Source organism: Dasypus novemcinctus, chromosome X, assembly GCF_030445035.2.
Source record: "Dasypus novemcinctus isolate mDasNov1 chromosome X, mDasNov1.1.hap2, whole genome shotgun sequence".
Lineage (NCBI taxonomy): Eukaryota > Metazoa > Chordata > Mammalia > Cingulata > Dasypodidae > Dasypus > Dasypus novemcinctus.
Window position 1 is genome coordinate 136,219,255 of NC_080704.1, and position 22,706 is coordinate 136,241,960.

At 36.8% G+C, this 22,706-nt stretch overlaps 1 protein-coding gene across 8 annotated transcripts in view; it reads left to right on the forward strand.

The window, feature by feature from the left end:
- The first annotated feature begins 3,011 nt into the window (after positions 1-3,011).
- The window catches only part of XIAP (X-linked inhibitor of apoptosis), a 52,021-nt gene continuing 32,326 nt past the window's right edge, over positions 3,012-22,706 (forward strand). Inside the window, exons 1-6 of one of the 8 annotated variants that reach the window (XM_071213022.1) lie at positions 3,054-3,219; positions 3,510-3,638; positions 3,978-4,155; positions 7,319-7,403; positions 19,112-20,020; positions 20,846-20,945. In XM_071213022.1, the coding sequence (XP_071069123.1) occupies positions 19,144-20,020; positions 20,846-20,945 (977 nt within the window). In that variant the 5' untranslated portion in view covers positions 3,054-3,219; positions 3,510-3,638; positions 3,978-4,155; positions 7,319-7,403; positions 19,112-19,143. The other 7 variants (XM_004480532.4, XM_071213021.1, XM_071213023.1 and 4 more) reach the window with 7 other exon arrangements.

A 22,706-nucleotide genomic window follows, 5' to 3' on the forward strand; every position in this document is an offset into this window, starting at 1 on the left:
TTTATATTCTAGCAGGGGAAGAAAGGAGGAGACAGACAATAAATAAGTGAATCATATTTTATGTTAGAAAGTGATAGATGTCATAGAGAAAAGAAAAAGTAAAGCAGGGGAATGAAGATTGGGAGTGTGGAGAAAAGGAGTTGGAATTTTATTTTTTTTTTTTTATTTTTTTTTTTTTTTTTTTAAGATTTATTTATTTAATCCCCCCCCTCCCCTGGTTGTCTGTTCTTGGTGTCTATTTGCTGCGTCTTGTTTCTTTGTCTGCTTTTCTTTCTTTGTCCGCTTCTGTTGTCGTCAGCGGCACGGGAAGTGTGGGCGGCGCCATTCCTGGGCAGGCTGCTCTTTCTTTTCACGCTGGGCGGCTCTCCTCATGGGCGCACTCCTTGCGCGTGGGGCTCCCCCACGCGGGGACACCCTTGCGTGGCACGGCACTCCTTGCGCGCATCAGCGCTGCGCATGGCCAGCTCCACACGGGTCAAGGAGGCCCGGGGTTTGAACCGCGGACCTCCCATATGGTAGACGGACGCCCTAACCACTGGGCCAAAGTCCGTTTCCCCCACTGGGCCAAAGTCCGTTTCCCAGGAGTTGGAATTTTAAATATGGTGGTCAGGGTAGGCCTTATGGAGAAGGTGATATTTGAGCAAAGACTTGAAGGAGGTGAAGGACAAGCCATGGAGACATGTAGGAAAGTGTTCCAGATAGAGTGGACAGCAAATGCAAAGGCCCTGAGGCAGGAGAGCTAAAGGAACAAGGGCGAGAGTAGTAGATGAGGACATAATGGTAACAGGGATCCAAATTAATAGGGCCTCTGTATTAGTTATCCCCTGTTATATAACAAAATGCCCTAAAATTTAGTGACTTAAAACAATACATAGGAATTAAAGAATTTTGATTCTTGCTAACAAGAGGTTATAGTCATTTGAAGCCCAGGGCTGAGAGACCGCTTTTGAAGGTGGCTTACTCACATGGTTGGCAAGTTGAGGCTGGTTTTAAGAGGGGAGGAGTAAGGGGTAGGACTCAGTTTCTTCCCTGTGGGACTCTCCATAGTCTCCCCCAGAGCAAGCAGGTGGAGAGAAAGCAAGGCAGAAGCCACAATCCCTTTTATGATCTAGCCATGTAAATCACATGCTAGCATTTCCACCATATCCTACTGGTCATACTAGGCTGGTCAGTGATGGTTCAGAGTAGAAGGGAACTACCCAAGGGCATGAATAACAAGAGGTAAAGATCATTAGGGGTCATCTTGATGGCTGGTCACCTCAGTTTTTGTAAACCATTATAAATCTGTGACTTTCACTTTGTGTGAAATGGTGGCCATTGAAGGGATTTCAACACAGAAATTACAGTGATCTGACTTGTTTTATTAGGATAGCTCTGGCTGCTATGTGAGTAGATTGGAGAGGAGCAAGGGTGTAATCTGGGAGACCAGTGAGTAGGCTATTGCAGCCATCCAAGAGAGACATGGACTAGAGTCATAGTGGTGGAGTTGGTGAGAATTGGTGATATTCTGGATATATTTTCAAGATAGAAGTGACAGGATTTGCTGATGGATTGCATGTGGGATACAAGAGAGAGGAATTAAAGATGACTCCAAGGGTTTTGGAGGAATTACAATGAGTTAGACATAGATCTTGCCATAAACAAGCTTACAGCAGAGGGGAGATAAGGCATGTATACAAGTATCTGTACCACATGGCAGAAAACACTGGGCTCCATAAAAGAGGCACGATTCAAGTGCCAAGAGAATTCAGAGGAAGAAGAGTTAACTTTCAGCTAAGGGATTCAGAGAAGGCTCTGGGTAGGCACAGTCTTTTCATTTAGGCAGAGGCATCAATTTGAATAAATTAATGGAAGTCAAGAAAGCCCAGGATGGGTTGGGACTCAGCAAATAGTTGTTTTGTTGGAAGATAAGGTAGGGTGGCCAAGGGGAGAGTGAACAGAAAGCTAAGGAGTTTTAACATTTTCCTGGAAGTAGAAGTATTTGAAGTGTTTAACTCAGATGGCCTTGTGCAGGTTGGACTGGGGAGACCAGTCTAGGGACAAAGAAGGTAGTTAGGAGACTGCATAATGGTTAGACACATCTGTAATCAAACAGATGCACGTTTTAAATCATTGCTCCAGCTCCTGCATGGACTAGCAGTGTAACCTTGGGCAAGTCACTTACTTTCTCTAAGCCTCTGTTTTCTCATCATTAAATGGGGTGACCATAGTTATATGTCATAAGATTGCTGTGAGAATTAATTGAGACAGATATTTGTATGCAGTTACCATTATTGAATTAAATCAGATGTGCGATTACCAGAGCTGTGACAGTGGGAGAGTATCAGAAAGAATAATATCAAGTGTAGCAAAAGGCTAAGAACCAAAAAGAAAATTCTTTCATTTTCTCCCTCCAAGTTACTTTTTCACGGAGGGCAGCAGCGTATGAGGATGTAGGTGATGCTTAGGACCTTTCCCTTGGAATTACTCTGGTTCAGAACTGATTCTCTCAATACCCTAGCCTTTAAGAGAGCCTGCGTTTTTGAAGCAAAAATTCATATGTAAGTTTGACAATCCTACAGCATATTTGAAACAAATCCGGGGTATAATCAGCATATTATGAACCCACACTTCCTGTTTCCCCTCCTTCTGCTTCCTTATTTCCCGTTCACCTACCAAATCCTTTTTTTCTCTCAATGAATGTCTCCCTTTATTATCATTCTTCTCATCCTTCCCTTTTTGGAAACAGATTCTATTCTAAAAGCAGCTTCCTCTTTTATTATCTGCATGATACTGGGATAGTTATCCTCTCTGGGCTTCAGCTTTCTCTGTAAAATGGGTTTAAGAAGAGAGTGCCTACTTCGTAGGGTTGTCAAAGTTACAACAACGAATATGCATGTAGCGCAACATCTGGTTTACAGTAAGAATTCAACATATTCGCTCCCTTTTCCATCACTTTACCTCTATCCTACTCCACAACCCCAAAATCCAGCAGATAAAAACCATGGGAAAAAATATCCTGGAGACTAAGGGAGGAAATGCTTAAGCTAGGGGGCGGGCACCGCGAGGTAACCATTGCGCATGTGCGCCCGCTCAATCAGGTTCTTGTTCCCAGCCAGAATCGTGGGGGCGATAAGGGGACATTTTTTTCCTGGCCGCACTTACTGCTTGGGGAAGTGGCTGGACCGTGTTGGAAGCCCCGGGTGGCTGCGGCGCTAAGCGAGGTTCACCCGGGCCGGAGTGAGTAAGCTGGAAAATGGCGGAGGAAGAAGAAGGAGGGGCTTTGCAGGGCAAGAGGCTGACCTCCGGGCGGGAGCGGTTGGTGGGGGCTTGAGATAAGAAGGAGCAGGGGCTGCTAGGGCCCTATCTGAACGGCCCGGATCAGGAGACCGACGGACCGCGCCCGGTGTCTCTTTGAAGCCCTGACGTGTACACACTTCGGACACTCCGACTCTGGGTTCCTCCGGGGGATGGGCTGGTTGGTGGATGCGGATAAGGGAGACGAAGAGACTTCCGTTTCCTTCTCCTAGGCTCGGGCGGGCCGCCAGGGGAGTTGGCATTTCCAGATTGGGGCTGGTGCTGCCCCGCCTCCGCGACCCTCCCCTCAGGACCTCGCTGGGCGGGCGCAGTAGGCAGTCGTGGTCCGCGCTCCCGGAGCGGTGAGTACTGCCCTTGCGGGCTTCCCCTCCTCCCTTCCCCTCCCCCCTTCCCCTCCCCCCGTCCTCCCTTCCCCTCCCCCCCTCATCCTTTCTCCTTCCCCAGCCCCCCGCGGCCCTCTTTCCCCCCACTCTTCCCTTCCCTTGGGCAGATCCCTGCGGGGGAGGGCGGGAAGTCCGCGCGGGTGGTTTCTGGCCCAGGCTCCGGGGACTGATCTAAGGAAGGCATCTGTGGGTGGCTTCAGGCTTGCGGGTCCGCCTCCCTGAACCCCGTGACCTTTAAGGACTATTGAGTTGAAAACCTTTTTTTTTTTTTTTTTTTTTTTTTTTATGTGATCAAAGGGATTTCCCCCCTATGACCCATGTTCTGGTGCCTGTGGCTTGTGTGGAGCAGAGTGGAATGTGTCTGGCAAGGGCATGTGAAACAGAAAGACTAGGGGCCAAAGAGCTTCCGGAAGTGGAAATTAGCTAGTGATTCTTGCAAAGCTTTGCTGCCCAAGTCACCTCCCCGTCATATTCTGTGAGTAAAACAAAATGTCATTTTAACTTCAGTTTCAGTTTATCTCCTAAATACACGTAATAGGTTTCTTGGGTGGGGGGAAGTGGTTATTGCTGAAACTAAGCAATGGTCCAGCCCCTTTCCAGAAAAAGAAAAAGAAAATATCTGAATTAAAGCTTTGTAAAAACCTATCAGACTATAATGATCTACTACTTTGCTTTCAAATAAATCGCTAGTTCTGTCACAACTACACCTTGATTTAAGGACTCGCAGAAATTTACGCTTATAATACTAGTGATTACTATAGTCTTTCTTTCTCTTTTTTTCCTAATAACATTTGTTCCAACCAGTTCAAAAGAACACTTACAGACGGCCATCTTAGAATTATAACATTTTAAGAGTTGTAAGGGATCCTATTTTACAAAAGCAGAAACTAAGACACCTGGAGATTTGATGGCTTGCCCTTAGGCTCTCGACTAGTTAGAATAGAACTCGCGTTTCTGGTTCTTTGCCTATAGCTCTTTCTATGCAACTGCTCCAGGTAGCCTCCAAGCACGAAAATTAAATGTATTCAATTCAGCACACATTTCTTAAGAGTATACTTCTTGGTACCAGTGACTGTACTAAACCCTAACTCTAGCAGTTAATTACTTTCAAAGCAATCTCAAGTGGATGCTTGAGATTTTTTTTCCCCATTATTAAAGATGTGGCAACAGTTTAGGTTAGAAAGATTGTATACACATACACATACAAGAATACATATGAATACATGTATTTGTCTAGATTATTTCTTGAAGGGTACACAAGCAAATGTTAATAGTTACTTATGGAGGACTGGGAGGAGTGGGAGACTTGCTTTGCACTTCACATGTGGCCTAATGTACTATTTTAATTTCTTCCCTTAAACAAGTTTTAATTTTGTAAAAAATCAAGTTTTCAAGTTCTCACACACATAGATATATCAACGTAAATATATATCAATGGTGCATTTGTATATTTGTGTATTTATGTATGTGTGTCTTTCAGTGGCTTGTATTGTAAAATCCAATGTGGCTCATGTCCACCTAACTGGCAAGGCATGCTTGATTATTATGCCCACATTACTCCTTGATTTTCTCCTGTAGCTCCTGCTGTAAAAAGATGGTCAAAACAGTTTACTAGACTTTATTTGGTTTTAGAAAATGTGATAAGCTGCTTGATCATCAAACAATGTAACAAACCATAGCATATTCAGAAAATCAAATTCACATCTTGTGTTTAAAAGTTAGACTGGAAAGGTCCCTGGTGATTAATTTAGCTCACTTGTTTTTACACATAGGTTAATTAAGACCTAAAGAAGAAAAAAATGAACTGCCCAAGGTTATATATATGTATGTATATATGATTAGCAGAACTTGGGCTCGGGTCTAGCTTCTAGACCAATGCCCTTTGTACTACACCTCTACTTTTATTGCTCTCTATTGCATTTGATGACTCCAACTAGGCTGGCAAAGTAATGCTGATTAAAGGTCAGTCAGGCCCATTTCCGTAGATAAGAATTTTTGTAATTAATGTACCAGTTAATTTGAATAGTGCTTGAAACATAAATGTTCCCCTTACATTTAGTTGTAAACATTAATTTATTTAGTAAATCCTCTTTTTATGTTGTAAATACTTAAGAACACAAAATAATGAGATTTTACTGTTTTTGTTTGGTCTAATATTTAAGTCTTCTAGCTAGTGCTAGCAGAGTAAAAAGCACTATGGCTTACAAAATAAACTTTTATTGAATACTTATTGTATGCCAGGCATTGTACTAAGTGTTAGGGTTCCAAAGAATAAGGAAAAATAGATGCCCTTGTTCTTTTGAGGCTGAGAGATTATAATGAACTGTCAATCTTCAAGTTTTACCTTTGTGGTGTAATCTGGGGTAATAGTATTATAAAATGTAATCTGTTAGCACTGTTTAAGGTCATTGTGTGAATAGGTATGAGGAGACAGACAAAGCAATAGTGGTAAAATAAAAAGAAAATTAATATTGAATTGAAGAAGTATTATTTTTGTGTTTCAAAGGTTATGTGGTAATTTAGAAAAAACCCTGTATTGGATACCGCAAAACCTGTGTTCTTGTCTTGGCTTTGTTTGCATTTTGCTGTGGGATGAGAGCAGGTCACTAAATCTCTCAGTGCCTCAATATTTTTTCTTTTTCATATTTTTAATATATTCTATTGAATTCAAAACATAAAGAACAGAATTGTGAATATTTTAAGTTACAAAAATGTGCTTATAGAAAATAGAGAATAAGAAATGCAAATTAGTATAAAAAAGACAGTAAACAATTATAAACCGCATTCTGTTCTGGTATATTACTTTTTTTTTCATTTAGGATCATGTTGAACATAGATTGTTTTTAATCCTTTTTATCCCGTTCAAATTCTGTATTGCACATTTCCTAGTCCATGAAAAATCTTTGAAAAAACAGTTTTTATTTATTTTGAATATTATAATATGTCTCAGTTTCTTCAGCTGTAAAATGATAGGTTTAGACTGGTTGATACCAAGGATTCAAAGCCCATTATATTATAAATAGTTTCTTTTTTTAACATGATTGCCTCAGATTTTTTCAAGCAAAAAAAAAATAATCCCAAATAATCTCAAGACTATTTGGAGTCCATATCTTAAATAAAGGGACAAGAAATTAAGAACAGGGTAGAGATACAAACCTCAATGATAGGTGGTTTTTGCTTTCTTTCATTTATTAAAAAATTTCACGTGCTAAGTACTTGAATTTTAATTTGTTGGAGGTACAAGTATTTAATTACTGTATGCAAAGCTGACTTATTCTCTCTCTCTCGAAGGATGGGTACAGAATAGGTTGAAGAGGGAGAAACAGTGGGGCTTCTGGGTTTGAGAGAGGACAGAGTAGAGAAAATGTGTGGAAGCAAAGAGGGTTCAAATAAGTTGCCCAAGATCCATAATAGCTTTTACGTTGCAAAGGTAGAATTGGAATCCAGATTTCTCTGATTCCAATACTTATGATTTTCTTCCATTGCATGCTGTATTTCAAAAGATGACAATTTCTTTAACACTTATTTCTTGATGATATTCCTTTGGTCAAAAGTGATCAATTTGATAAAAATTAGCTTTGAAATTGAAATAAAAATGTGAAAGATGTTGAGGTAGCACTTTGAAAAATGTTTTTCAGGCTGAAGATAACCAATATACCTTGAGCGCCTTCTACTTCGAGCTGAGCTCTAAGATCAATGTATTGACAGTGACTGACATAATAAGTAGGTGCCAGGTAAATATTTGTTGACCAAATTCCTTTACTTGTTACAAAGAAATTTATTGGATGAAAAAGGAAAAACAACAACTTCCAAGCCCTTCTAAGTAATCTAAAAGAGTTCTTTCTAAATTCTGAGAAATCAAGCAAAACAGTTGGTTAGCTATTTTGTCTAACTTAAGAATTTGAGTCCAGATGTATCAGTTGTATATTCTATTTGCTCTTTGTTTACTTAATAGTCTGCTGTACTTTGTGCGATAAAAGCATATTTATGTCTGTATTGTAGGACTTGGCATGTACTTACTTTAAATTATATAGTTACAGTTTTGCTGTGTGGATACATTTTAGGATTTGATTTTGGTATAATTTGGTACTCAATCCTGTTTAAGGATACATGTGATTCACCTTGTCATGATCTGCTTTTATAATGTATTTCAAAGTTAAGAGTTAAAAAAATTAGGCTCACCTGTACAGACTGGGACTAGTTTGAACTCAAATGGCCAGACAGAACTGAGTGAGTTAAGGCTGATTTCCTAGACACAGAAAAGCTGGTATCACTATACACTCTCCAATATCTATAGATATGTATGCGCTTTGAATTTTTATACTTATTCTGTAATTATTTTGTTGACCTCAAAATACTGGCCTCTCAGCATATATTGCTATGTGAGTTATCTTTCTATGGCTCTAGCTAATTTTCCAAGACTTGAAAAGGCAGAGAAGCTAACATTTTCTGTTACCTCTCCAGACTACCCCTTCTGCCAGTAATCTTTATAGTAATTTCCTTAGACCTATGTTGGTCATGATTACTTGGTTTCATTTTTGACTGTCACTTACTGGCCACATAGTTGTAGTTTTTTTTTTAGGAGGTACTGGGAGTTGAACCCAGGACCTCATACATGAGAAACAGGTGCTTAAACCACTGAGCTACACCCACTCCCCTCAGGATTATTTTACACACATAAAAAGAACAACAACAAACCCAAAGCTGTATAAGAGAAAAGAGGCAGAGCTGCTTAGGTATTTAAGGTTCTATGTAAGAATCATTTTTCAAATGCTTCCACATTTTTTTATTTCAAGGGTTGGGTAGCAAATAAGATTGGATATTTTTAATTCTCAATTCCGTATGTTTTAGTAGATTAGAGAAAAAATTTACATGTGGTTAAAATGGTAGGATGGCAGGAAAATAAAACTAGTTTCAGTATTTGTGGCTACTCATTAAATATGTTGTACTCTTTTAATTTGACCCACAAACATTTATTGTGGCACAATTTCCTTTACTGGGTTATGTTTTCGTTCAAAACCAGACAGAAGACCAGCCTACTAAAGATTTGCGTATAGGCAGCAGAGTGGCTTTCAGATAGAGCTAAATATTTTTACTGAGGAAAGAGTAAAGATGTTATCTCTTATCAAGAACTTATTTCAGGACTTGCTTGAAATCCCAATATGATCATGGAAGTAAATATTTAATTCTGAAAACTATCTAGGGTAGGTATTGCCTGCTCACCAAGCCGTCTACTAAAAGAACCCCAGAATGGCACTTGCCAAACCATCTGAGTTAAAGAATTGCATCCTAATCACTCTGTGAGGATAAGTTATCTGGACAGTATCAAATAGAATAAATTACAGTTCTGTGCCACAAATCAGCTCTGTGGTCTTAATCAAATCATTTAACTTCCTTATGTCTTAGTCTATCTGTAAAATAAGAACAATTTCTACAGTCCTTTTTTAGCACAAACCATTAAATTATGGTGAGAAATTTTTGCTTGTCAGTATCTACAAAATATTATATGATGATTTTACCTTTTGGTATATTTGATTCTGAGCTGCCCCTTTTGTAAAACAATTATTTTAGGGAATTTTTTGGCCAAAGATCAGTGAAGACTCCTTTCTTGCCAGGCCCCAAATTAATTAATTGTTTCTACAAGTCAGTGAGTTCAAAACTCCAGAGATACATATCACTCTGTCTCATTCTTTAACGAAGTTCTTTTATTTTCAGTTCAAGCTAACAGTTAGTAATCAGGTATTACCTGTGTCTCATCTTTCTCTGCTGATGATTTACTCCTATTCAATCAGAGGCCCAAAAGTCATTTGTTCATGGCCAAGCACCATGGACATGCCCTGGTGACTGCATTTATCTCTGGGAGTTGACCCATATCCCTCTTTTTATACCTAATGATCTACAGTGTTGACATCAATTTATAATTTCTTCCTTCTCATATGGGTCATTCAAAGGCAGGTCCCTAATAGTAATATTACAAAGGAGCAAGCTGGCAAAAATTCTCAGGACATAGGCAAAAAGAATAAAGACCAGAGAACATATCCTTCCCTCTCGTAAATTATAAAATTTATCTTCTGTAAATGAAAAGCCATATCTTGCTGTACCAGGCTCTGGTATTGTTTGTTTATTGGGCCAATGTATTCACAAATGAGGAAAGCATTTTCACATGGCAAATAGCCAAATAACAACTTTAGTCTGAAGGCAGTATTGTACAAGGGTCCCCTGACTAACAGTCCAACTCTTTTTTCCTTTGGATTAGAATCTGATATATTTGTTGGATAAAATTTAGAAAATTCAAAAAAGGACAACAAGAAAAAGTCAATAGTCCTACAGTAGTTAGATAATTCTGGTAGGATTTTGGTGTGTAATTTATCTTAAGTCTTTTATGTATCTGTTTTTCATGATTTGGATTATGCTGTACAGTATTTTAAAACATGCTTAATTCATACACAGTACACATTTTTTTAAGGCACCTCTGATCATTGCCTTGGGTTAATGCTTAGAACTAAAATGGCTGATTCAGTTCAAAGAGTAATCATATATTTAAGACTTTTAGAACATATTCCAGATTACCCTCCAGGAAAGATATACCAATTTTTAGTTCACCAGTGAGAGTGCCTATTATTCCACACCTTCCCCACTGCTGAGTTTTTGTTGGTAGTGGTGATGGTGATCTTTTCAAAAAAAGACAAAAATAGTATCTCTTAAATTACTTCTTTAATTACTAATGAAATTGTACATTTTTGTATATGTGTTGACCATTAGTATTTCTCCTTTGTAAATTTGCTTATTCTCTATGGAGATGTTCATTTTTTTGTATAGACTTATATGTGCTTTCAAGTTTTTTTCTTCAAACTCCCTTTGTTAAAACCAAGGTAGATTAAAAGGCGGTGGTGATAGGACATACTCCTGTTTGAGAACATTTAATATTGGTAAAATAATGATATGAACTGAGATTTAGATAGGACTTTTCACCCCAACATTGTTAAAAATAATAAAAATTGATAGCTGTCTAAAAGTCCATCATCAAAGCCAAAGAACTTTATGTAGAATATATTAACATTTGTGTTTTTAATAATGTTCATACATGCTGGTATAGTCCTAGAACATCTCTGGAAGAATACACAAGAAACTAGTAAGAGTACTAGGAATCACTAGGGAAGGGAGCTGGAGGTTTAAGATTCAAAGGTGGGATGGGTGCCACTTTCACTGTATACCTTTTTGTATCTTTTGAATTGTTTCGATCATGTGTGTATTGCCTGTGAAATATACATTTAAATGTTCAGTATGGAATTGGAGAGGTTATGATACCTATGGTGAGGTTATGATACATTCAGACAGGATGGTATTATTTAAATTAATACTCTAATCCAAATAAGTATTGATGTGGAAAGATGCTTATGATATATTACAAAATGGGGGATAAGTCTGCTGCTTCAGGAACAAGACAAGGATGTCTCCTTCACCACTCCTATTCAACACTGTAGTTTGGAAAGGGAAAAATAAAACTTTCTTTGTTCATAGATGATATGATTGTCTATGTAGAATCCCAAAGAATACACATACACACAAACACTTAGAACTAATAAGTGGTTATAACAAATACAAAAGTCAGCTGCTTTCCTGTATACCAGCAGTGAACAGTTGGAATTTGAAATTAAAAGATTAATGCCATTCAGTTACTTGAATGGTTCTTGTATTTAATTTTAAGGGAAAAAATTTTTGATTTGACTTAATGTAATTTACTTTAAAAATGTTTATTGACCATGTAACTTAAAATTCAGTTTTATTGGATTAAGGCCCAACCTCATTCAGTTTGGCCTCTCTTTAATACTATATTCAGATATCCTATTTACAAATGGGTTCACAACCACAGGACCTGGTTTAAACATGTCTTTTGTCAGAGACTAGATTCAATTCCCAGCACTGAGTATATAAGAAGCAATCACAAAGTGCAATCATTTATCTCTTAAGGAGATAAGAGAAGTTTTAATTGTTCTTCTGCTTTACTCTGTAAATTTGTATGAAATTTTGTCCAGACATAGTAATTACTGGCATGCTACTTTATGTACATGTAAACCTGATCATTCTTAACCAGTAATAAATTGTTTTCTTTCTTGAAAAGAAAATACACTTCATGAATTGAAGAACCTCAGGGTATGAATGAACAATTTGATTGAAAGTTGGGTTTTTATGTAAATGTATCATAGTATAAAAAGCTGAATTTTATGTTCAAGGTGTATCACTTTAAAAATTCAACTTTTTATATTATGCATTTACATAGCTACATTTCCTAGATTCTAAAACAAAGTGTACTTTGTAAAACCAAAATGCTATTTCTAAGCAGGGAATCTGCAACTAATACTTCAAGATAATTAAAAGAGGGATTGAACTCTGCTAGGTCAGGGAGAATTTTGCTTATTTGGCAAGTGTTTCTATCTGGGTCTTCTATAGGAAAAAAGGGGACTGATAAGAAAAACTTGTAGTATTTCTGCAAATAATGAGCAAAGAGGGAATCTTAAGATAAATTTTAAATTATGGTATATTTTGTTTAGTACATGTAAAATTTTTGTTACGATGAAAATTTTTATGACTCCTGTATTTTCAAAATATGATTTTAGTGTAGGTTTTTGTCACTGAATAATTATATTGTTTGCCTGATATGCTTGTATTTTCTTAAACAATGGCATATTAACAGTTTTTAGTATTCACAGTGACTTCAGGGTCAGGAGAAGGGGTGGGTGGAATAATAATAGCAGTGGCTTAATAAAGGTGGTTCAGTACTCATTCTTTTGCCTAACATCTGTCAAACACTACTGTTCTTCATGCATTGGGATGCAAATGTGATAAGACAGCCTTTGCCCCAAGGGATCTTCAGTCTAACAAGGATTCACATACACATATGTACACACATCTGGAAATTATTAAATTATTCAGAAATTATTAAATTGTTCTAGTATAACTGGACCATCAACAAATTACATATGTAGAAAATAAATTAGGGGCACAGAGAGTAGTCATTCTACAGGGGTTTGAGGGGTAAGGATCAGCAAAGATGTCATAGATGAGATTTTTTAAACATACATTTTCTGAATTTTAAATATATACTTTCATTTAAATACATAATAGATTTCAGCCAACATGATAGTAATTTGGTGGTAGCTGATAGGGTCATATTGCTTGCATAATTCTTGTCATTTTTAACATCATTTATGTTCCTTTATATTAAGCCACATACATATAATTACTTAATAAATGCTTTTGATAATGTAATACTAAACTTAACCCTTGGTTTCAGGAATAATGTTAAGTATTTGTAGTTCCTTAAGTGAGCCTGTGGTGACTGAATGGATTTCATCCAGAGACCAAAAGGGTGAAGCACAGACAAGATTGTGGAGGTCTATGAAATCAAAAAAGAAAAGACCAAATATTTGCCACCTCAGTTGTTTAAGAATGATTTGTTATTTCAGGTGCTATTTTGGATATTTATCATAGTTAATTTTCAGTCATCAAAGATTATTTCTTAGCCATTTTAAAGAGTTAAATTAGTATTAATCTTAGCAGTCAGAATTACTTGTCTTCAGGATCTAATACACATATGAAATTCCTTGCTTATTTTTTCCTAAGATGCTGACATAGCTGAAACTCACAATATTATAGAAGAGACTTTTTAAAAATTGCTTAAGCTGGGAAGCAGATGTGGCTCAAGAGATTAGGTTCCTGTCTACCATATAGGAGGTCCAGGGTTCAATTCCTGAGGCCTCCTGGTGAAGGCAAGCACGGGAATTGCTGACCCGCACAGCATGCTGGCTCGTGCAGGAGTGCTGGCCCACATGGCAAGCTGGTGTGGCAAGATGATGTAACAAAAAAAAAAAAAAAGAGAGACACAGAGAAGAGACAATAAGAGACGCAATAGACCAGGGAGCTGAGCTGAGGTGGTGCAAGAGATTGAGCACCTCTAGCCCACTCCGGAAGGTCCCAAGATTAGTTTCTGGTGTCACCTAAAGAGAAGACAAGCAGACACAGACGAACACACAGCAAGTGGACTCAGAAAGCAGACAGTATGCACAAAACAATGAGGCGGGGAGGGGTGGGGTGGGGGGAATAAATAAATCTTTTTTAAAAATTGCTTAAGCTGGTAATAATTGACTCATAGATACACTTTTAGTTAATCTTCATTTCAAGTAAAGCAGATTTTTTTAATTAATATGACATTTTTGGTAGTGTTGATATTAAATCTCACATATCTTTCATTTAATCAAGACTGTTTCTTCATATAGTTTTACCATATAGAGAAAATACCTTTAAAATGGAGTCATTTGATTCTTCATTGTTTGAATAGCAAACCATTGTTTTAATAGCAAACAGTTGCTATAAAGACATACTATATACCAGCACTACCATAAAATTAATTAACAAATTACTTTGGGGGAAATTATACATAAGCCATGGAGAACTTATTTACTCTTAATTTCAGTATATAAGCATACTGTTGTGCTTGTGCACATTTTACCAAATACCAAAGAAATAAAGTAAATAATGAAATTTAGCTGCCTTACTCTTACTTGTTCTAATGCAAATAAATAGCCTTATGAAAATAATATTGATAAACTATACCTGTCAATGGTAAATACCATGTTTCTCCTAAAATGTAGGCAGTATTCTTAGAATAATCCCATTTTTAAAAACCCAATATCTTTGTATAAAAAGTGCACAGGTTTGCCCTGTGTGCAAAAATCTTTTAATTTAGGTGCATGTGGAATCCAAAACATTTCACACTATTTGAACACAGGAAGAGTACAAAAGCACACCAACACACATATACACACACTTACAGCAAAAGAAACACTTTCCAGTGAGATTGGGAATGAGTACAATGATTGGTTAAAAAGAAAAGTCCTGTATTACTAGAATCAACGAAATTAACTGCCTTTTCAGATATAAATTATACTTATTTGGAAGTAGCTTATAAATTTGGAATGGACAAATCAACGTGAAAAACTGTCATAGAATTTATAATTCAGGAACAGAGCTTCAATGCTATGTAACATGAGAAGCTACTCTTTTTTAAAAATTTTTAATCAATTTTATTGATACTTATTAAAGCATACAATCTATCCAACATGTACAGCCAATGTTATTTGGTGTAATCACATAGTTTTGTGCATTCATCAATTCCTTCACCATTAGAGTATTCTCATTGTTCCAAAATTAATAGTAAAAATAAAACCAAATAACTGTACCCCTTAATAATCACCTCTCAATCTCTCCAAGCTTCCCCTGCAGTATATAGCTGCTATTTCATTTCTATCTCTAATTTATTTTGTACATTATTATTTTTCTTAAGCATTTTTTCAGTTTTATTGATAAATATTAATAAAGCATAAATCCACCCAAAGAGTACAGTCAGTAGTATTCGGTGTAATCACATGTTTCTGCATTCATCACCCCTATCACTTCCAGAGCACTTTCATTATTCTAATAATAATAATAAGTGAAAGGGAAGCTACCCTTAAAAACAGTCCATTGGTTTGATTTCTTAGAAATTAGGAAGAAAATATGTTTCAGGAAATGATTTGTTACAATTAGCAACAGAAGAATAACATTAAGAAATAAAAATATAACACTGGGACCGTTAGAACTGAGGTACTTACAGTACCAAAAGAGATAGAAACAGACTTCATCATATTAGAATTTTTTTTCTGAGGTACCGGGGCTGGGGATTGAAGGTGGGACCTCATACGTGGGAATCTGGCTCTCAACCCCTAAGCTACACCCATTCTCCATATTAGAATTTAAAGAGTGTAGTTGAAAGAAATATTAACTGGTCTCTACACTACAGGTTAAATATGTAGCCTCTTCAAAAAGAAATGATTTAATGCTTTCACTTTGTTCTGAAATATGCTCTAATCAGTTTTTCATATTAAAAGCACATAATTAGCAAATTTCCCTTTGTTATCACCTGTGGTCCGCCAAAGTTTATACTCCCCACATGACCAGGCTCCTGACCCCGGTGAGCTGCATCAACTTGAGATACTTTAAGGGAAAATATTAGTGAAGACATGCTGGAGAAAAAGAGTTATCTGTAATCCTACCACCTTAACATAATTTCCTTCGCATTTATTAAATATTACCTTCTTGGGCTTGTCATGAGCATATGTTCTCACATGCTGGCAATCTATTGTACTTCCTATTTCATATCCTTTTTCCCTTTAAAATAACCTTTACTCTAATGTTTTAAAATTTCATAATAAGGTGGTGGCGGGGGAAAAAACTTACAGTGTAAGCAGATACCAGGTAGGTGGTTTCTGTATGTGGTTGTCTCCTGGCCCTCTCCCCTCTCCCACCCCCACATTCCCACATTATAGCAATCACTCTTCTTGCCTTGGCACCTGCCAATGCCAGTTTACACAGTTGACTAGGCTAAATGCATGTATGAATATATGTATATTTTAAACCTTCACAACATCTCACCTTGAACATAAGCATGCACCAGTTGCTTGCTATTTTTCCTAACCACTGTGCCCCTCAAGATTCCTGACTGCTTGGCCCTTATACCAAAACTTTCTTTGATATCTTTCTTTTCTGCCTTCTGCCTTCTTACCTTTCTGCTTACCCAAAACAAAGCCTGAATATATTCCCCAAAGAAGCTTTAAATTATTTCATTATACTTTATTGCATTCAGACCTTTTCACATCCAAAGCTATTTTATCACTCTTCTCCATTATTCATACCCCATTTTATTCTATTTCACAGTTCCTGTACTCCATACATACATACTCTGTACAATATCATCTTCCCCAACTTCATTTCGCTTAGTTCCTAATTTATTTTACCCTCTTCTATCCCTTTCTTTTGGTGCCTTCCTCTAACCCTAAGATTTCTGTCTTTTGTCACTCATCACTCTCTTTTACTCTTACACTCTCTGGAAATTCGGTTTCCTCACCCATCTCCAAAATCTCATGCTCTAATAATGTATATGTGGTGCTCAGTTGAGTGCTTCTGAATAAATATCTGCCCTTCGAAACAAATCTGGGAAGGTAAGGTCTTCACGTGAAAACCTCAGAGATTTTCCTGTTACTGTTGAATGATGGAATTTTATCTAATATTATCTCAAATGGGTTAACTACTAGAACCACACAAAATATCCACTATTATAAAATTTAAATAGGTCTTCAGTGATTTTACACTTCTATTTTTACCTGAGAAATAAAACTTATCACCTTGGGGAAGGTAATTTTCATCTTTTTTTTAAAAAATATTGTTACATTGTACTAATTCTTTAGTATAGGTACTTTTAACCTTTTTGTTCCACAGACACCTTTGCCAGTCAGGTGAAAACCACATACCCCTTACTAAGTCCACACTATACAGGGTATTATTTAATAAATATATCATACCCGCACCAACATGTCCCCACAAGAACAATATTTTTAAAAAATTTCTGTTTAAGCACACAGACCCCTTGTTAAGAACCCTTGCTTTAGAATAAGTATAGATTTGAAAATTTTGTTTAATCCATTCTTTTAGTCAATGTAGAAGTCCTTTCCAGTGAGGGGAGGAACTCAACCTACAAGGCACCCCAACCCATTTCTTACCACTATTGATTATTGTAAAATTCATGTATTAGATTAAAATCTACTGGCTATAATTAAGTTCATTGACTCTAAGTCTACCCTAAAGCTGCACAGAAAGCTGATCCCTCTTCCTCATAACCTTTTAGACATCTAAAGGTAGCTATTCTGTCTTCTCCACCAATCCACCCATAAAAATCCAACCCCCCTGGGATAGACATCCTCAGCTTTTTAACTGTTCTTCATATGACATAATTTTCATCATCCTGATTGCCCTCTAAAGACAATACACTTTGCTTTTATCCCTTCTAAAATGTGTTTGGAACTGAAAATAATATTCAATATGTAGCTGAATTGGATCTGGTTATTGCACATCTGGATATTAATTAAAACCCCAAGGTTTTAATCTGGAGGTTTGCCTTCATGTGGTTTTCTTCCTTGTCTTTAAACCAGAATGTAAGACTATATCCCAATTAAATTTTTTATCTGACTAGCTATCATCCAGCCCTTTTTTTTTTAATCTTGTTTTTTGTCATCCAGCTTATAAACAAACTCAACAAACTGACTTGAAGCTAGTTTCAGAAGGTTTTTGGATATCTGGGAGCTATAAAATTAATCAGAAGTCATGGAGACTATCTTCTAAAAATTACTGTGTGCAGATAAAACTCAACCCTTTAGGTATAAATTATTTAATACCACCATAGCTTGATAAAGCCAGGAATGACTACAGTCTAATCAATGTCTTATGTTAAACATTACTGCAAGAGAGGTGATGTTCCAAAACATACAGAGCCAAAATAATGCCATAAGAGCTGGCAAATTCTTCCCTAGAAATAAGTGCACATAAAAAGTAGAGGCAGTTAGGATTGTTCTTTTATTTTCCATTTGACAAGCATATACTGAGTACAGTGTCAGGGAGACTTTCGAGATTCTGGAGAACCAGTTTTGTCTCAGCTAGGGCAACCACATGCTGTGGTTTACCTAGGGCAACCCTGATTTATTCCTGCTGTCCCGTTGTAATTATCAGTAGTGTTATTTTTCACTTTTAAAAGTGTCTGTGTTTGGAGGATAAGTTACCTGGTTACCCATCTCATAACCCAAAAAGTTCCTTTTAGTATACATATAGGTTAGATAGTACACAGGTACAATTTGCCAGCTTTTATGAGGCTATAACAGTACTGCTTTTCCATTTGAACCTACTGTTCCTTGGCCATGGGAAGCTGATGGAAAAAGTAACTAAAAATTAAGGTCTATACAAAGTGAGGATTTTTCCTGAGCCACCCTCTAGAAGGCAGTATTATATATATCTTAAATGATCCAGTTCCAACAAAGAGTGGATTCTTGTTTGAGCATGAATATCATTAGCAGTTTGATGCTCTTAACATTAGAACCAATAATGTAAATAAAACTGAGCAAAAAAGTAAAGAAATAGTAAAAATTAACATTCTGAACATTCATTTTTTATTGTAAAACTGAACTTTGATGCCTCGAATATGTAATGATCCATTATAGCATTATACATAAACGTTAAGAATCTGTAATGCTTTCATGTTTTCCAAATTAATGATTTTACATGGTTAATAATTGTATATCACGTAGTTGCCATGTCTATGTAAAATAAGCACTTTAATAATCCTGTTCTACCTGCTCAAATATTACTTTTCTCAGAAAGGAAAAAAAAGCTAATTTCTTCTTCATGACTTGAATCATGTGGTATTGTAGAACTCTAGTATTTAGAATTAGAATGTTTCTTAGAGATCATATAATTATTTTTATGTCATCAATTTGTTACCTCCTAATATTGAATATTTTGCTTGTGCTTCACGTTTTGTATTTCCTAATGTAATGTTCTCTTTTTAGAAAAGGTGGACAAGTCATATTTCCAAGAGAAGATGACTTTTAACAATTTTGAAGGATCTAAAACTTGTATACCTGCAGACATCAATAAGGATGAAGAATTTGTAGAAGAGTTTAATAGATTAAAAACTTTTGCTAATTTTCCGAGTAGTAGTCCTGTCTCAGCATCAACGCTAGCACGAGCTGGTTTTCTGTATACTGGTGAAGGAGATACTGTGCAGTGCTTTAGTTGTCATGCTGCAGTAGATAGATGGCAATATGGAGACTCAGCAGTTGGAAGACACAGGAAAGTATCCCCAAATTGCAGATTTATCAATGGCTTTTATTTTGAGAATAATGCTGCACAATCTACAAATCCTGGTATCCAAAATGGTCAGTACAAAGTTGAAAACTGTCCGGAAAACAGAAATCATCGTGTTTTAGAAAGGCCATCTGAGACTCATGCAGACTATCTTTTGAGAACCGGTCAGGTTGTAGATATGTCAGATACCATATACCCGAGGAACCCTGCCATGTGTAGTGAAGAAATGAGATTAAAGTCATTTCACAGCTGGCCAGACTATGCTCACTTAACCCCAAGAGAGTTAGCTAGTGCTGGACTTTACTACACAGGTATTGGTGATCAAGTACAGTGCTTTTGTTGTGGTGGAAAACTGAAAAATTGGGAACCTCGTGATCGTGCATGGTCAGAACACAGGCGACACTTTCCTAATTGCTTCTTTGTTTTGGGCCGGAATGTTAATACTGGAAGCGAATCTAATGTCGTGAGTTCTGATAGGAATTTCCCAAATTCATCAAATGCTGCAAGAAATCCAGCCATGGCAGATTATGAAGCACGGATCATTACTTTTGAGACGTGGATATACTCAGTTAACAAGGAGCAGCTTGCAAGAGCTGGATTTTATGCTTTAGGTAAACCTTATTACAAAACCAGGCCAATAAATAACATTTCAACTATCCCAGGATTTCTAAAAAGTAATAGATGCCTTTAGCCCCCTGAACTGGCAAATATTCAAATATATGCTGGTATGATTATATCAGCTCTATTCTGTGAATATTTATGTTGAGTCTGTAATGTAACCATGTTTTGAGTCATGTTTATCTTCATGTAATTGTTTTTAGGAGAGGGATTCATGTGCCAAAGACGGTAGACATCCCTGATAGAAGAATGGGTCTACCTGACTGACATTTATTGAATTCCTACTATATGTGCTCAATGTATATATTATATACATTTTCTCTATGCCTCACAACAACCTTATAAGAGTTAGCATTGGAGTTTAATTTGGCTGATAATAAAATTGATATATACCTTTAGTATATAGGCCTGTATATTTTTAAAGCAGCCCTATATTATGCCCTATTGCCTCAAATGACCACTTTTCAAATGTGCTACTGTAGAAACATTAGGAAGGACCATTGGTGTGATGGCTTCCAAGAGTATTTTAAAAAATTATACCAATGTTTCTGACCCATTTATTTTAGGATTGAATGTAACAATTCTAATTTTTAACATAACAATAAGACAAATTGATTTTTGTCTTTAAAATATTTCAAAATGAATCTGAATATTTCCTCCTCAAATGATAGAGATTTTATCTATTACTTAGACATGAATTTTAATGTCTTCCTTTAAGCTACTAGATTTTCAAGTAATTTTTGGGTGTACAGTGGATACTTTTGTGTAAGCTTCTAATTGCATGAAATACATATATTTTTACTTGCATATTTTCTTAGGTGAAGGTGATAAAGTAAAGTGCTTTCACTGTGGAGGAGGGCTAACTGATTGGAAGCCCAGTGAAGACCCTTGGGAACAACATGCTAAGTGGTATCCAGGGTAAGATATTTTAAATATTTATTTAGTAACAGCAGGTTGGACAGTATGCAGTGGAAAGACTTGAATGACTTTTCACCTCAACTACTTTTGCTTTTGCTGTGGCTTGAAATACACAGCAAGTTTATAAAAATGGGTCACCTAGTTTACAGAGACAAAAACATCTAAGCCTTCAACCAAAACATTCATTGCTTGTATATTATAAGTATGACATCCGGATTATTCCATTTCTAAACACCAAATTAGGAAATATGTACTTCTTTTGTTGTTAGAAGTCCAATCTTTCTATGGACACAAAAGAGTCCACGTTGTCAAGGAGATTCCTTAAGAACCCATCACACCCCCTATGAAATATTACTGTATCTTACTGCTTCTAAGATACACAACTATTCAATTTTTTTTTTTGAGGTACTAGGGGCTGGGGATTGAACCTGGAACCTCCTATGTGGAAAGCCAACACTCAACCACTAAGCCACATCCACTCCACTGAGTTGGTTATTTTGGTTTGCTGCTTGATTGTTTTTGTTTTTTTGAGGAGGCACTGGGAAGCAAACCTGGGACGTCCCATGCTTGAGCCACATCTTCTCCCTATTCACATTTTATTTTTTGGCTCCCTTGTCTGTTCGTTGTCAGTTTTTTCTTTCGGAGGCGCTGGGAGTTAGTTGAACCTGAAACCTAGCTTGTGGTAGGCAGGCACTCAACTGCTTGAGCCACATCCTCTCCCACATTCACATTTTAAGAACTTTGAAATCAGAAAACATCTTGCACTTGATGATGTGTCATAATTTAATTGCCAGCAGTTTTAGGTGGTACATAAAGTTAATTATGCTTCTTATAATTCTTTGGCATCTTAAAATGATGACATATCCTAAATATCTTTTTGCCATCTTGCCTCTTTATAATAAAGAACTCATGTATAAGTGATGTGAATTTATGGCCTAAAAAATAGTACTATTTTTTTTCTTTTAGGAGGTACTAGAGATTGAACCCAAGACCTCATAGATGGGAAGCAGGGACTCAAACAATGAGTTACATCCACTCCTCTAAAATAGTATACTTTAAAATTTCAGGGTGATCATTTGAAAATAAATCTTAGCTTTAAACAGCCTTAAGTCTGCTGAGGCTCAGGGACTGGCTGTCACATAGACAGTCTAGAGATTCAGGTCTCCTGAATATACACCAACCCCAGTGCGAACCACAGGTCCAATAAAAGTGACAGAAGAGACATGTGTAGAAAGGTCACTTCTGAGTCCAGTTCCATCTCACTCAGGAACACAAACTCCAAAGAGGGCCAACTGACATGCCACAGAACTCCAGAGCCATCTGCCATGACCATAGAACCTGTGGGTCTCTGTTGCCCTCAGGAAAACCAGTACCTGGTGCAGCAGTGCTCCAAAATGTATTCACCAAATGCAACCAATGTCCCATGATGATGAAAGAGGTTGTTGATTTGGGAGGAGTGGGGTGAGGGGAGTTGGAGATATGTGGGGACCTGTTATATTTTTTGAATGTATCATTTTAAAAAAATAGAAAAAAAACAGCCTTAAAAGCTTAGTTGAAAAACCTAAAAATTTCCTTTTAAATGTACAATTAGTTAGTCCTCAAAATACAATAGTTGAAAAGATTAACTATTTAAAACTTTTTTTAAATGTCAAAGTGCTAATTTAATTTAGTAACTCTTAGGGAAGCGCACTTGGCCCAATGGATAGGGCGTCTGCCTACCACATGGGAGGTCCACAGTTCAAACCCCGGGCCTCCTTGACC